The sequence below is a fragment of the Hypanus sabinus genome, chromosome 16 (assembly GCF_030144855.1).
Source record: "Hypanus sabinus isolate sHypSab1 chromosome 16, sHypSab1.hap1, whole genome shotgun sequence".
Taxonomy (NCBI): Eukaryota; Metazoa; Chordata; class Chondrichthyes; order Myliobatiformes; family Dasyatidae; genus Hypanus; species Hypanus sabinus.
The window spans coordinates 76,829,901-76,847,193 of NC_082721.1; the positions used below are offsets into that span (position 1 = coordinate 76,829,901).

The following is a 17,293-nucleotide window of genomic DNA, read 5'->3' on the forward strand; positions in this document are numbered from 1 at the left end:
CTGAACTGTAATCGATAAAGAGCATCCTGGTGTATGCATCTTTGCTGGCTAGATGTTCCAGGGTTGTGTGAAGAGCCAATGAGGTAGCATCTGCTGTAAACCTACTGCTTCCATAGCCAAATTAGAAAGGATTCAAGTGACCACCGAGACAGGAGTCTCAACACCAACCTCTCAAAACACTTCATTACTGTGGATACAAGTGCTACTGGGCAACAGTCATTTAGACAGGTTACTACACTCTCATTGAATTATGATTCAACTTAGAAAATCTTTATTCCCACACTTACACTTTCTCCAACAAAAAAAGATGTCCTCCTTCACCGTCCATTAGAGTGCTATATTGTGAAAAGGAGATTTGCCTTTATTTATTTATTCAGTTTTCAGGATGTGGACATCACTGGCATAGCCAGCATTTATTGTCCATTCCTAAGTTCATCAGGAAGTGCTGGTGAGCAGCCTTCTTGGTCCACAGTAGTCCTTGTAATGAAAGTGATATTACAGTGCTTTTGGGTGAGAAAATGCTAGGATTCAGACCCAGGGCATTTTAACGTAGATGAGATAAACAGCTGATGCTGGCATTCCATTTTGCCTTCTGCCTTTGGATTTCATGGAGAAAGTGGATGAGTTTGGGAGGTACTGTCAAAGTAAACTTGGTGAGTAAGTGTTTCAACAGTTGATGAAATCCCAGTCATTTAGAATGCTTTATCCTGGGTGTTGTCAAGCTTCTTGGCAGTTGTTAGTGATGTAATCTTCCTGGCAAGTGGAAAGTATTCCATCACACTTCTCAACCTGTTCCTTGAGGACGGTGGAAAGGCTTTGGGGTATTAGGATGCAAATCACATACACCATGATAACCAGACTCAGACTTGCTCTGTAGCCATGTTTTGTGGTTGGTCAGTTTACCATTTATAATGGTAATATCAAGATGATTACACTCTTTCCTGATGAAAGTGGTTATACCTAGTATTCAGCTATGCAAGTTTTAACTGCCATTTATCAGCTCATGTCTAAATGATGATCAAGTCTTGCTGTAAACAGTCATTAGCTGAGTTGCAACCAGAATCAAAACTGTAATCATTACTGAACAATCAAAACATGGATCTTATGTTGGAAAGTTGGTTACTGATGAAGCAACTGTTGAGGGTGGACCTAGGACACTGCCCAGAGGAGCTCTTGCAGTGATGCCCTGAGGCCAATACCATTAGTAAACAACATCCACAACTATGTTTCTCTGTGCCATGTATGATTTCTTCGATGCCCATCGACTTAGTTGACGTCACACTCTGCCAAATGCCAATCACTGTTCAACTCACCTCTGAAATCCAGTTTTTTTTGGATTTTTTTTTAGAAGGTCTGCACTGAATGGTCACAGTGCAATACAAACTGGGTGTCAATGGGCAGATTTTTGGTGAGGAAGTGTTATAAAATCATATGTGAACAAGCCTTTCAAGATACTGCTACATCAAGCATCAACTTACAATGATCTGTTTGATTATTGAAATATCTTCCAACAATTGTTACTGATTAGGTAGTTTCACTGGGTTGGAACTGTCTTATGTTTTTTGTAAACAGGCCATTATTCAGTTTTCAGCATAGCCAGCATTTGTTGTCCATTCGTAAGTTCATCACGAAGTGCTGGTGAGCAGCCTTCCATATTGTCAGGTAGATACCAGTATTGCAAACGAATTGGACCAACTTAGTTTGAACATAACTAGTTCCAGAGTTCAGGCTAAGCTTGTTTTTTCTTAAAGTCCAATACACATTCCAGCTATAAACTTAAAATACTTGCTGAGGTATTGCAGCATCACATTTCTCAGCCACATCTCAATCAGTTTCACATCATATTATGCTGTAGTAGCTATTACATTGAAGTAAAAAGCTGACACTGCTGGCTGAAGTGGACTGTTGGTTTCACAAGAAGTTATAGAGGCTCCTTCATAATGGACTATACGATGAGATTTATTTTGCAGCTGACGAAGTCACATGTGTATATTTCATAGCTTAGAAATTTGGTGTGGTAGGGAAAGGAATTCAATTTAAAAGCTAACTCAATTTAAAGACTGAGACAAGATGGCACATATGACTAACAGTGGCATTCATAAAACTATTCTTCTCCTTTTAAATATAATTCTACTACTGATGTGTGTATGAATAGATAATGTGTTTTTGGGCCGACTGAGCAACCTGCACTTTTGCTGTCTCCACGGGAATTCGGCATGGTTGAGAACAGAGTGCATGGCCTACTGATGGAGTGTGATCCCTTGATCGGCTCCAATTTTTGACCAACTTGCCAATTAATAAGGCGAGCAAAATTGCAATCAACGAGGATGAGAATTGAAGATGAGCAGGTGTATAGTGCCGTCTGCCTGCATTTGACAAGTCTTGCTGCCAGAGATGTGCAGGAATCCTGGGCCTTAGGCAAGGTTTGATCAACGTGGCTTGTGGATTGGACTCTGCAGTTCATGTTGTATGTGTTTCCTGTTACTCCATCTTTTAAATTGATCAGGATGGACTGGCTCTGTGACCTGCAGTCAACGAATGCAACTGCACTAAATTTAACTGAACTAAACTGAATATTCCTATATCATTTCAAGGACTCTGCAGTTTGATGTTTAATATTCTGTGCATGATTTGCATGATTTGTTGTTTTTTTTTGTGCATTGCGTGCTTGATGTTTTCTCTGAATGAGTTCCATGGTATTTCTTTGTTTTGTGGCCATTTTCAGGAAGACAAATCTCAGGGTTGTATACTGCATACATACTTTGATAATAAATGTTATCCGAACTTTGAATTGCTTCCTTAATGTACTTGTTGTAAAGTTTGGCGAATTTGTTATGCACCCTCCTCTATCTGAGACATCTATTCACAGAGGTCCTGTATATTTGCAGATATAGCAAATGATATGTAATGCGAATTTTGACATCAAACACACAAAATGCATTTACATGCCCTAGGTCTGTAAATGATCCAGATATCTCACATTCAATCTGACCTTCAAAGAAGGCAAGGTCTGCTTTTCTGTCACATAAAAGAGACCATCTTTATTTGGTCTATGCCATTCTATATGGCGCATTCACCCTGAGGGTTATGTTCCACCTATGCTTTGCTCCCACTGTACACACACTCCCAACCAATTGCTGCTGACGTTACTAAAGCTCCTGTCTACTTCTCTATCAAGTTAACTTCAGACCTGACCCAACTTCCCTAATTTCTCATACTGAATTCAAAAGTCTTGATTGACCCCATTCTCTCCATTCAAGGTCCCAGCTACTCAAATATTCGAAGTCTTACTCTGCCTGCCTAAGTGCCGATTTCCACATATGTCTTAGGCCTGAAATGCAGATGTTGGTATGCCGTTCTATGTGACGAGACGGCTCACATTTTCAGCCAACAATTTACATGCATCTCTAAACAAATAAGTAAATAAATAAATGACTAATGTAAATTCCAACACACAGTCACACAAATACTATTTGGTACAGGCATCTTGCTCAATTTTCTATCAATCCAAAAATGAATAAATGCAGTGCTTTCCACCATCACCCATCTATGATCAGCCAACACTGCACAGTCCCAAAGTAGTTTAGGAGCTGCTAAATCCACTGGCTAAACTGACCTGAACCATCAGTACTTGTTTGACGTGTATGGTGTTCAAAATATATTAGCAAATCTGAAGCCCATGGGATTAAAGAGGCAGTTGCTGTGAGAATACAAAAGCCTAAAATAAATGTTGCTTTACTGCATTTTAAAGTCATTGAAAGTGTGTTTCAGGTCATCTTAATGCCAAATGTAAAAATTGCATACAGTGTGAGATCTTCAAATGGAAAACTCGAAGAACAATGCTGCAGGTATCCTTGTGTTATGCAGCAGTGTGTCAGTTTCAGAGTTGTGTACCTTATTGATCATTTGCAAGTTTTTGCAGATGACAGTACTTATCCATGCAGGTGCGCTCTCTGCAGCTGGCTCCAATAGCCAAAGCATAATAGTAACAGCATATCTCCAGCTACAAGGGAATGGATGCTGTAGTGAGGGAGTGGTATGCTAGGGGATGCCAGAAACACACCTCCTGGAAGGAGGCCACAGAGGTACTACAAACTTATAGCCAGGCACCCCGGCAGCAAATTGCTGGAAGATGGGTTCAAGGACTAACCTGGCTAGGGTATGGTCATTGATACCTGCACTGTCCCCTCTGTCTGCATTTACTTGCCCTTCAATTCAATGAAGTTTCTTCATGTGTTTGAGATTTGGGTGACCTCTTCAATCCAGCAGTGAACAATAAGCAAACATAGAAAAGGTCACCACTGGAAGAGCCAAATACTAGGAAGCATGGAGTCTTGATTTTCATGGACATAGCAATTCAGGGATTTGTGAAAGTTGAATTGATATTACAGCAGACACCGATCTCAAAGAATGTAGTTTGAGTTTAAACCCTTTAAATAATAGCTTTGAGAGGAGAAAACAGTTATAAGTACTTGTTTTGGGTTTAAAATCATGTTGGAGACAAACTGTATGTGCTCACATTGCTGTTGGTGCTATTTGGGACAGTCATATTAGAAATATCCTCTGAAAATGGGAGGAAATTAATTTCCCCATGAATGAAAGATACCTAGAATTGAGCACAATTCCATTTTCAGCCAATTTTCAACTAAACATCTTTCATTTGATTTGCAAAAAGGAATTGATGTCAAAAATGGCAAGCGACAAGCATGTGGGGAAAAAATTACAAATGATGATCCCAGGAGTACAAGGTGGTATTTCATATTCTGAAGACAACAGAAACATTTGTAAATGTATTAATCAGTGAAAAATTAGTAGACTTCACACACATCTGCCCACACTGGTGAAATGGGCAGGTGTGACATTAACAACCTAACACAGAAGAACACAGTGAAGCAGCTTGAGAGGAAACAGAGCCATGCAGCATGAAACATGCCCACTGGCACACTGAGTTAGCGCCAATCAATATCCATTTACCTAATTAACTCATTAACCCCACATTTTCCTTACATTCTCTTCAGCTCTCCCCAGATTCAGCTGCTCACCTGCACTACGGACATTTTACTGCAACCATTTAACCTATCCAATCCGCACTCCTGAGATGTCGGAGAAAACCGAAGCACCCAGAAGAGACACACCCTACCACAGAGGGAATGCACAAATTCCTTACAGAAAATACAAGAGGTCAGGATAGAATCCAAGTCATTGGAGCTGTGGAACAGCAGTTCTGTTAGATGTGCCACTAGCCACTCATGAGAACATGCAATATAAAAAGTGTCACTATTTTACAAAAGCCAGTTGTAACAGCAAAGAGGCATGGGGTAAAGAAAAGGAGGAACAAATAAAAATAGCTGAAACTGTTGAACAAATTATTTAAAGTGTTAGATATTTAAGGGGGGGGGTTTGAAAGATTTAAGGAGGAAGAGTTCCACTGAAGGGTAGGAGGCTGCAAATTCAAGATAACCTAAAATATGTAAAGGTTTTACCACAAACAAGAGAAAATCTGCAGATGCTGGAAATCAAGTAATATACACAAAATGCTGGAGGAACTCAACAGGCCAGACAGCATCTATAGAAAAGGGTAAACAGTCAATGTTTCAGGTCAAAACCCTTCACTTTATCAGGACTGGAAAACTTGGATTATAAGAAGAGGCTGCATAAACTAGGACCTTAACCCCTGGAGCATAGGAAGGTAAGCGGTGGCCTTATAGGGGATATAAAAATCAGGAGGAGCAAAGACAAGGTGAATAGCCAAAATCTTTTCTTCAAGTTAGGGAGACCTAACTTAGACTGAAGGATATGGATTTAAAGTGAGAGGGAGAAGATTAAAACAGACCCACGAGGCAACTTATTGTTTTTTGGTGGGTATACGGAACAAGTGGCTGGAAGAAATAGTTTGGAGGAGTGGGGAAGGGTTAGAATTACAATGTTTAAAAAGGCATTTGGATGATTACACAGATACAAGTCCAGAGTGATACGGCCAAATGCGGACTGGTTTGGACGGGAATCCTGGTCAGCACATGCGAGTCAGGGCAAAGGTCTACACACTCTAAAATTCTATAACCGATGAGGATATATTTTGTTTAAATGATTTAGGATACACTTTGTGAAACAACGTTGACAGCAGATTCACTGGTAATGTCTCAAAAGTGATTTGGATATACAATTGAAAAGGAAATCATTGTATGTATGCCGAAAGAACTATCACAGATGAAATGGGCCAAATGGCCTCATGATGTGCAGGATGACTCTATGATTTCCAATGGAGACAATGTCAACATTAAACATTCCCAAGGTCAAAGGCATATTCAAGGAGAGTAAAGCACCCACTCTTCTATCCTAACCTCAGACACCTATTTCCCTAATGGCAGTTTTGGAGCCAAAACGCAAGACAAACTAGTCTGATACTGGCCACAATCAATTTTTTATGATCCCTGCTTATAGGAATCACAGTGTAATCCAATACTTACATTGAATTAAAACCCAAGTCCCATGGGGCAATAAACCATAAAGCAATACCCCATTCTAATGCATTTTAAAAAGAAACCTAGAGGACAAGTTATAAGCACCTTGTCTTATTCACAGAGAACAGTTGAGTAAACCGGCAAACCTACTGCTGCACTAAATTCAACACGGCCTTTACACTGGCAGCACTGAAATATCAAAAGCAGCTTAGTCCTGACAGATATTCAAATGAGAAGATGTACTGTGTTGAGCCGGTTGGGTTCTCTGCACAAAGAGCTGCAGCACCAGCACTTGGACCTGAAATCCAAGGGTAACTGAGCTTCTCCATGAAAGCACTGCACAGTAAATTAAGCAAACAGCTTTTCATCATGCTTATAATTCAGGTATTTCATTACAGCTCAAATCCCCCCAGCTATAAGCAAATATTCAAATACGCTGCAATTAAGAAGTGATACCACATTGAGCATTTAATTAACAGTAGCTTGGGAATTCAGTCAAGCATTAAATTGGTCAAAAAGAGGAGATAGCTTTTTAGTATATAAATAGACACTCACTGTGCAAGTTCCAGGCTAAACAGTGCTCCGATTCCTGTCTGGTGTCACTTTCTGAACCTGCCGTTTCAAAGTCCTGTGAAGACCCCCGTGTATTCCTGTTAAAAAGCCTTATGGCCAAGTTCTCAAGTTTTTGAAAAGCAGAGGACATTTTTGACCCTTTGCGATCAGCAGCTCGTTGACAGGTCACCTCTGAACATTGATTCATGATTTTAAAACATAGATCCGCAGGTTTCTTCTTTCTTTGTCTTGTGTCATCAACAGTCACAACAGAGAAAAAAGGAGCTGATTTTAACAGGACGACTCAAACAACATCCTGGCTTCACTCAGCAAATGGAACTAATGCACAGGCTAGCCAAGCAGTCTGCAGTAAACCGCACACCTTCCTAGTGATACACATTAAAGAGCAGCAATCCACAGCAGCACTGATACTGATACACACTGCTTCCAGCTGGTTGCTTAAAAGACAGTAAGAACACAAAAAAAACTTCCTTCTGGCTTCAGGCCAATGATGTGGTAAGTTTGGTCATATTGCTCACAGTAACCCTTTGGAAATTCAGGCAGTACACGTTCAGAGCAATGCTTCTACCGTCTGCTTCGCACAATTACTAAAGCAACTGTGAGGCGGCAGACAGCAAAGCTTGTAATATGAGTCGGAAGGCACCCTTTGCAAAGATTAGCAAACATGTCAATCTACATTTGGTACACACCTTTCAAACATATTTAGTCATACTTCGACGGATCTACTAACACTAACAAACCCTCCCCTTTTCAAACATCAACTTCCTTAAGAATATATTAATCAGCCAGAGACTGGGTGGTAGTGCAGTAAAGAAAATTAGCAAGGAGATTGAAAAAAACACTTGGAGTTCTATCACTGTAAACAACCAGAACAAAAGCGACCAACTTTCTCAGTAACAGCAGCTGTTCAATTCCATTATGAAACAAGATCACTTTGATTTAATACTTCACTGATATATGTAACAAAACAGCCACAAGAGCCATTTATCACCCCTAATGGGCAGACTAAAATTCAGAAGGCAATGATAATGAGGATGACTAATTTTTAATTTTGTACACAGGCATCTATTTTAGGTATGCAGTGTAATGTAATGTTACACTAGATACTGTAACAGAAGTTTCATGGATTACTTGCTCTGTTTCATATCTTCTCTGAACCACAGGTTGAGGGCAGCAACTGTGAATAGATCAAACCAGGAGAGGGGGTGGGCAATGAGGATTAGGAACAAGTCTTATCACAAAGTACATCAAAAGCAAAACCAGGAGAGCGGAAATGGGTACAGAATACAGCGAGAATAAAAGTGATTTGCCACAGTTTAATTGTGCATATCTCAATAGTCTGGAACCCAACACTAAGATTATATTTATTTATTCATTTACTTTTTCCTCAGACCTCAGCAGAGCAAGCTCTTATTGTCCAAGCTGAACTACGCTTGAAAGCTTGGATGTTAATGGCTTTCCTGGACAGCTGAAGTGGCTTTGGTGAGCTTGGGGAGTTATTGGGCAAAGCAACACCAGGATTTAGACCCAGCAAAAATAAAGGGCCAGCTTTACATTTCCAAATTAGGATGATGTGTAACTTGAAAGGAAACTTACAGGTATTGATATTCTAATGTACCTGCTTCTCTCATCCTTGGTGGTGGAGGTCACAGATTTAGGAAGTGCTACAGAAACTGGTACATTACCAGTTACTTAACTGGTAATGTAATAGTTATCAGTTTCAGCATTTATGGCAACAATAATCACCTGACTGAGTAGCCCGAAGTATTGTATACATTACCAGTTAGTTATCAGTTTCAGCATTTATGGCAACAATAATCACTTGACTGAGTAGCACGAAGTATTGCATACATACGAGTTACTGATAACTATTACAGGAATTCTCATTTACATCTGTCTACTATCATGCCTTATTACAGAGTGATGGAAAAAAAAGGTCGCTTTAAAAAATCTGCACAGCAAATAAGGGCCAAAGGATTCTACATTCACAATAATATTTCTCATAACATGACAGAAGGAAATAACTTATTTGATGAGTGAAGACAACCAGATATTTGAAATGAAAATCTGTTTCCCCATATCTTTCTTTCTTGCTTATGATGACAGAACATAGTAATTTCTTCTACATGATCCATGCTGGCTTCTAGGAAATTGATTCCTTAAGTCTCAGGTCCTCTCCTATTTCTTTGTCACTCTACAAATTATTCTCACAAGCCTGTCAACTCCTCTTTGGTTCATTTTACACTTACCTACACCAAGGGGAATTTATCTACCTGATTAACAAGGTAGTTAACTTACAACTACATCCTGGGAAGTAGGAGGAAACAGAAGTATGTAATGAAAACTACTGCCGTCACAGAAAGAATGTGCAGACTCCACACAAAGAGCAGCTGAAATCAGGATTGAACATGGATCTCTGTGGCCGTGAGCCAGTAGCACTAACTGCTGTGCTGTAGCATCAACCTTATTTTCAGTACAATTTTTAAAAATAAAAGTTTACTTGAAAAAAGGTGATGCCCTGGATTCCATTCAATTGGGATACAATGGGACAGTACATTTTGGTCCAATTAAGCAGCTGTCACAATTAGCCAAATTTTCTTGGAAATAACTAAGAGGTATAAAAAGACCAGCTACTGTTTAACACAGCAACAATTTATGTATTTTAAATTAAATATAGAACAAATAAGAAAACCAATACCTCTACAGTACTATAAAACTGTTCCTAATAGTTATCAATTGAGGAATTCATCTGCCATGTTCTTTTGATTGACAGCAAATGAACCAAATCAGCACAGAATCCAAGGCTGCCTTCATACAATGGTTTAGACCAGTGGCTCCCAACCTGGGACCCTTAGACACCTTGTTTAATGGCACTGGTCTATGGCAAAAAAGATTGGAAACCCCCACTTTAGATGAATGTGACCTCCAAACAGTTATTTATACTTTAACATTCAAGATGTTTGTTGATGCCTTCAAATTCTTTATAATTCCTAACTTGCTGAAGTAGTGAAATAATTTCATTTTCAGTCTCAGCCAGATCTGGCATCTCCAAACCTGATGCCTTGAAACTAAAGTGAACAAAACAGTTCTGACATCTTACTGCTTATTTCATGTCAACTGTCAGTGACAAAAATGCTGTCTGACCTGCTGACTTGCTCCATCATTTTGTGAGAGATGCTTTGGATTTCCAGCATTTGCTGAATTTCTTGTGTTTGTGTCAAAAATCACTGCTTTTTGAACACAAACACATGCAACTGATACTATTTAAAAACTGATTGCTTCAAGCATGGTATAGCATCTAACAGCCACACAACTGCATGTGACTGACGCTATTTGGAAACTGTTCAGCAACTGTCTCCTGTCTTAAAAAAAAATCCCATACAGCAAATGTGTACCTATTACTCACAAGAAATAGGATGTGGACAGAAATGATAGAAAACTGCATTCAAGGGGCTTTTGAATAGCATATGAATGGGCCTCAAGACCCCACAGAGATAAAACCACTGAGGATCGCCGGGATCTCACTCCCCACTATTTGTGACATTTACTGACAACGTTGTAGATGAAGCACTGTCGAGTATTCCTACCACATATCCCACAACTTCTTTAGCCCACTACCATCAGGAAGGAGATACAGGAGTATCAGGGCTATGACTGCCAGACTGAGTAACAGCTTCTTTCCTCAGGCTTTGAGACCAGTGAATACCCTGCCACCACTGAGGTCTCGTCACTAGGACAGTGTGCTGTTTACCTGTGCTATGCATTACATGCATTTTGAATTATAGATTATTAACTTATTTACAGTAATATGTGCTCTGTGTGATATATTTTATGGGTGCACCGTGGGCCAGAGGAACGTTGTTCTGTTTAGCTGTATATATGTATAGTCAGATAACAAATTTGAACTTGAACATGCACTGAATGGAGAGATATGATCATGTGCAGATAGAACATAATAATTTAATTTGGCATCAAAATCTGCACAGACATTATGGGCTGAAGGACCTGTTCCTCTGGCATACTATTTTATGTTTCAAGACCCATTCCTAGCTTTCTTGTCTAGGTTAGTATAAATGTATTCATCCTATCCTTCTATGCAAGGGTTTTTATTTCAGAAAAATGTTTAACAGGAGGGAAAAAAAAATCACCTCTTAATGGGGAACATTTCAAGACTGCTAGTTTAGAACATGAGCTGTCGATTCACACTGAATATTGTTTCAACTTCATTTCATATGAACACATGGCATTAAACGAAAAAAAAGCTTAGGAACTGAAGCCATTCACAAAGCAGCTTTGGAACTGAAATAATCAAAATTTGCTCCTGACTGACTGCTAACAACAACCTCCTCCCCCACCCCCACCACTCAACCAAAACTCCAAAAGGTTCAAAGCTTCATTTATTGTCCAAGTATGCATGCAGCACACAGCTCAGACTCATCTTCTTCAGAAAGCCATGAAACAAAGAAAACTATGGAAGTTGTTCAAAGAAAAAGCAACCCCCAACACAAAAAAACAAATCACTCAAATGGCATCATCAATCCCCCCTCCCATATCAAAAAAAATCCAGCAAATGGCAAGAACATCAAACTGTCCCTCCCCCAATGCCAAAAAACAAATAGTGCAAATGGCAAGAACATCAAAACCCGAACACACCCCTCCCACACAAATTAACAAATTGTGCCAAACTGCAACAAGAATGGGCGAAAACAGTGAACATAAAAAACAAAGCTGAAAGAGATCAATTTGAGCTACAGTCCAGTCTATAAATCCATAAATTGCAGAACCTCAGTAACATTCTCCGACAGCATCAAGGGAGAGGTAGATAGAGATAAGAGAGCGAGAGACCACTTGAATGCAGAGGCCTTCTCTCCAGAGCAGCAAGCGACAGGCTGTCACACACAGACACCTTCCATCAGAGCAGTGAGCATGAAACAGGTAGTCAGTGCTGAACACTTGCTTGGTTAGTTCATTCGTCTCAATGTTTCAATCTTCCTCTACACTTTAATTAGCAAGAAATGGAGTCCATTATGGGGTCAGGCCCTGTCTCTAAGTTTCTTCACCTTGAGGTCATTCACTTCCTGGAATTTTCTTGGAGATAGCAACATGCTAGATCACTTAATCAATCTCCAAACTGTAAATCGCAGGTTCTAACAGTTCCAGGAACACAGTTAAGATAAAAAGACATTGAAGAAGTGAAATAAACAGTTGTGTGGACTATCTAGAGGATGTCACCTGAGAAAGCATTGTTTGCTGGTACCATCTTGACACTTCCACATTATATTGGTTATTTTGAATGATCAAGAATTTGATTGTTAAAAATTGTGCCACTCTTAACAACACTACCATACTGGTGAGCACCTGCTTGTTAACAATCCAGCAAGGCTCCTAAATTTTAGGAGTTAATAATGCGTTCAAGCCTCTGAGGAGAAAACAGATCAAAAGACTATTAATTCATAAACTAAACTAACTGACGTACCTGCATCTGAAGAGGGGGATTCATCTTGTGTGGAGCAGGCGAACAGGTTGGGCCTATACTCACTTGGATTTCAAAATATGATGAATTCTCTAACTGAAACATTTTAAGATTCTGAGAGTTCTGAGCTATTTGTGGAACAAAGGTTCTCAGTTATGCTCTGCAAAAACAAAGAACATGTGCCACCCCCATAAACCTGAACACAATCAAAGATCTACCTCCTAAATTCCAACTCACACCAAGTTCCATTTATATGTTACTCACAATGCAGGTCCATACTGACTTTTCCTCTTATGCCAGCACCATCCCCAACTTTTAAAATTCTTATTTCATATTCTTATCTTTTTATAGCCCTCTCCTTCCCCTATTATCACCTTTCTCCAAAACCCCTCAAACTTGTTTGGTAGGTTGATTGGCCACTATAAATTGCATCTGGTGTGAATGGTAGATTCAAGTGTAGATCTGGGGGGAATTGATGGGAATATGGGGAGAATAAAAAATGGGATTAATGTAGAATTACTGTAAATGACTGGTTGACATCTGGCAGAAGGGCCTATTTCTGTACTGTGTGACTCCATGGCCTCTGATGCTTTTCTAGTTCTGGCCTTCTGCATGTTGCCTGTTTCTATGTCCCTGTCACTAGAGCACATTCTTCAGTTCCCAGGTGTACAAAAAATGAGATTCCTTCCATTTATCTCTCCGATCAATCGTCCCCCAAGATGGTCCTTAAAAATCCCTTCTTTCTTAGATGGATAGAACATAAAACAGCACAGGAACAGGGTTTTAGGCCTACAATATCTGTACTGAACACAATGTTGAATTAAACTAAATCTCTTCTCCCTGTACATGATCCAGATTCCTCCATTCAAGTATTTACCTGTAAGACTCTTAAATACCACAATCGTATCTGCCTTTAACACCACCCGACAGCTTGTTCCAGGTACCTATACTTTGTGTAAAAGTGTGCCTCGCACAATTCCTTTAAACTTTCGCACTCTCACCTTAAACACAGGGCAACTAGTATTTGACACTTCCAGTCCAGGAAGCAAATTCTGACTGTCTAGCTTATCTATGCGTCTCATCATTTTATAAAATTTTAATCAGGTCTTCCCTTAGCTGCTGCTGCTCCAGAATAAATAACCTAAGTTTGCCCAAACCCTCTAAGATCAGACAGCGGTCTGGTAAATTTCTTCTGCAACCTTTCCAAAAATTTCACATCCTTCTTGTAATAGGGTTGACCAGATTTGCACACAATATATGTGAACTTTGTTTGATAATGTTTCATTGGGACAGTTGACTAAACTGAAAGATGCAGTGTAAGCAAAACAACAGTTCTGTCAGCTAGCGGTAGAAGATAAGATGGGCAACACACTAGTAGTACTTGGAAAGGAAGCAGGAATGTTGACCTACACTGAATTGCAAAGGTAAGCAAGAAATCCTGCACACGTCCACTATGTACTTCATAGACAAATTTCTTCTGAATCCTGCTGCTCCGAACATGTTAATTTATTCCCCTAATTATACCATCTCATGCAACATAAGGGAGACAAGATCAATGATGAATTCAAACAGCATTTAAGAAAGAGTGAAAAGCAGAATACTCCATATGCTGCAAGTCTGAAATAGAAGCAGGAAGTACTTGAAATGTTCAGCAGAATAGACAGCATCCATCAAGAGGACAAACTACTTAACATTTTAAGACATGGATCCTTAAGTCTGTCAGCACCATTTCCCCCCACAATTAAAAAGGGAGTTCTATATCTCTTTTTTCAAAATGCTCCTGAGACTGAAATTTTGCAAATACTCCACAGTCCATTTGACTGTCAGGTTTCTCTTGTGTAACACCGTAGTGGATGTTACTAAAAAGCTGTACTTCAGTTTTTTTTCAGCTGTGACTAATCCACGTCCCGAAAGACACAGGTACACAACAGCAGCTGCACTCTTCCAACTGCTGGAAAATGTTGCAGGTGGCTACACCAATTAATGCTTGAGGGCATGCTCCCAGGTTTACTGAGATCCTGAAAGGCTCCTGAATCACATTAACCACTGGAAGGACATCCTCCGTTCCAGGATGCCACAGAGACTTTCCAATCAGGAAATAAGTAACACAGTTTTTAAGGATCAACAATGCCTCTACTGGGGACAATTGCTGAAAAAGGTGTGATGTAACAGGTGGTGAAGGTAAAACTTTATAACAAGGTTTCTTTAATCCACTTTTAGTTGGCTTAGGGCTAACCCACAGAGTAATGATTCAGTATTGCTTTCTTCCTTCTCCAGTCCAAATTCTCACTACTATGTACTTGCTGTACTTTATAACATTCTCTCAGACTATGCTGGAAATCTGGCATGAACCCTTGTTCTCCCTGTTGCTAAGCATGATTGTACCTGGAACTTGGCAAGAATCCTTCCCATCAGCTTGGGCTCTGGCAGCAATAAATCATCCACAGTTTAGTATAGTGAGGTTGTTTGTGAGGGCTACTGTTCAACAGGGCTGACACAGGCAATGTGGGCACACAGTGTACAGATCAGATTTCAGGGTTGCACGTAGGCCAGTACAATGAGTAAAGGCCACCACTGGCCACCGGCAGAACTGATCTGTGTCTTGATAACCCATCCAGATTGCTGACCTGTTTGGCTGCAGAAGCTATACATCAGCAGCTCTCACAGAAACCACAGGAATCTCTGTGCTGGGGTTGTGGGGAAAGCTGTGCAGTTAAATAACCACATCTAATAATAGATGAAGACCATAAGGCCCAGGCAGTCTATCAATGCATGAGAAAGGTACAACCAATCCTCAACAATGGCCCTCACCAAGCCAGCAGTTCTAGTTGTAGCCTTGAGCCCCCTATTTCAATGATGAATGGCTAGACAGCTCAAACTAACTTGGCCAACACTATACTTCAGACAGGCTCTTCACACTGAGCCTTTGGCAATTCTTGGCTGGATTCACACCAGGTTCCTGGCACTCAGGCTTCCAGCACAGCAGTGAGCAGGTTTGTGCCAGGTTCCTTCCACAGCAGTGCCATCAGTAAGGCACCTCTACATTAATTACACTATAACAACCCATTCTAGCAACAATTCCATCATCATTCATATACCCTGCATTTTTATTACAATACTTAGTGTCCTTTCATTACATAATTCCTTGTACAAACTTTCTCACTCCTCAAACTCTGTCTTCATTCATCACTCTTGCTGTCCCTCTGCCTTATTCCCACTCAAACTACTCCTACCTTCTACTCTTGTTCAAATCTTACAGTCTCACGCATGAAACATGAGGGCAAACTGTTCTGAAGGCACAGCCTCAAAATAAAGGGATGTGCCTTTAAAAGTAAGATGATGAGGAATTTCTTCAGTTGACGGTGAATAAATCTATGGAAGATGTTACCATAGAGTGGTAGAAGCCAAGCCACTGGGTAGATTTACAGCAGCAACTGATGTTCTTGATTGGTAAAGGGTTATGGGGAGAAGGCGGGAGAATGGGATTGGAAAAAAAAGCACAGCCATAATTGATTGGAAGAGCAGATTCAATGGACTGGAAGAGCAGATTCTGCTCCTGTATCTTATGATTCCAGCGCTGTACCAGCTCATTCATTCACACACCAACTCAGCTAAACATTTTGTTCTTTATTTCAACACCCCTCCCCCATATTCACTTCAATGACTATTCCAAAAACTCATCCATTGCGGCCAAAATGCCAACATCTTTTTGCAACGTATCTTTCGTAGCTGAAAATTCCTAAGAACATGCAGTTCACCTTTCAGACTCAAGGGGAACATCACCACAATACTTTTGGAGGAGAGAATTTCAGGAACTGATAACACTGGGGTATGTGGATTAAAGGGTACTATAGGAGCTGGGGCTTGTCTGAGATCCACCTGGAAAAATTAAATTTCATCTTATAGCAATCTCAATTATCATTACAGGTGTACATGCCAACAAGCATGGACTGCACTACAACTTAGAAGCTTCATTTTCAATTACTCTCAACTAATGAATCTTTCACACATCAGTAATTAAACTGGCTCTAATAGCCTGTAGCACAAATGTCATTGAGGAGCATTTGGACCATAAAATGTAGCAGAACTAGGACATTTGGCCCATTGAGACTGCTCCACCATTTTATCATGGCTGACCCACTTTTCCTCTCAGCCCTGATCTCCGGCCTCCCTCCCTCCCCCCCCTCCCCTAGACAAGCATTCCGAAGAGTTAAAAGGTTTCTGTATTGCACAAGTATGTACATCAATGCATCCCTCACAACCCAATACATGCCAAGTGGACACCAGTGCATGCTGGGGGCTTACCCAATATACTTTACATCAGAAACAGGTTTAATATCACCGGCATATATCGGGAAATTTGTTATGTGCCAGCAGCACAATGCAATACATAACAATTTAAAAAACTGAATTACATTAAATATATATAAAAATTTAAATACGAAGTGTGAAGAGGGAAAAGTATGAAGTAGCGTTTATGGGTTCAATGTCTAATCAGGGAAATGATGGTAGAAGGGAAGAAGTTGTTCTTGAATGTTGAGTTTGTGTCTTCAGGATCCTGTGTGTCTTCACTGATGATAGCAATGAGAAGAGAGCATGCCCTAGGTGATCGGGGTTTTTAATGAAGTATGCTGTCTTTTTGACGCATTTTCTTGAAGATGCAGGGAGGCTAGTGCCCATGACAAAGCTGACCGAGTTTACAACTTCCTGCAACTGCTTTCAATGCTGTGCAGTGGCCCCTCTATACCAGATGGTGATGCAGTCAGTTCTCGATAGTACATCTGTA

The 17,293-nt window shown here is 40.1% G+C and overlaps 1 protein-coding gene across 2 annotated transcripts in view; it reads right to left on the reverse strand.

Moving 5' to 3' along the window:
• LOC132406463 (cAMP-dependent protein kinase catalytic subunit alpha-like) overlaps positions 1-17,293 on the reverse strand; it is a 202,435-nt gene that overhangs the window by 159,065 nt on the left and 26,077 nt on the right. The window contains exon 1 of one of the 2 annotated variants that reach the window (XM_059992180.1): positions 7,017-7,603. The exons of the other annotated variant lie outside the window; for it this stretch is intronic. Coding sequence (XP_059848163.1) covers positions 7,017-7,221 — 205 coding nt within the window. The 5' untranslated portion in view covers positions 7,222-7,603. Of the gene's footprint in view, positions 1-7,016; positions 7,604-17,293 lie in introns of those variants that run through there. 2 annotated transcript variants of the gene reach the window in all.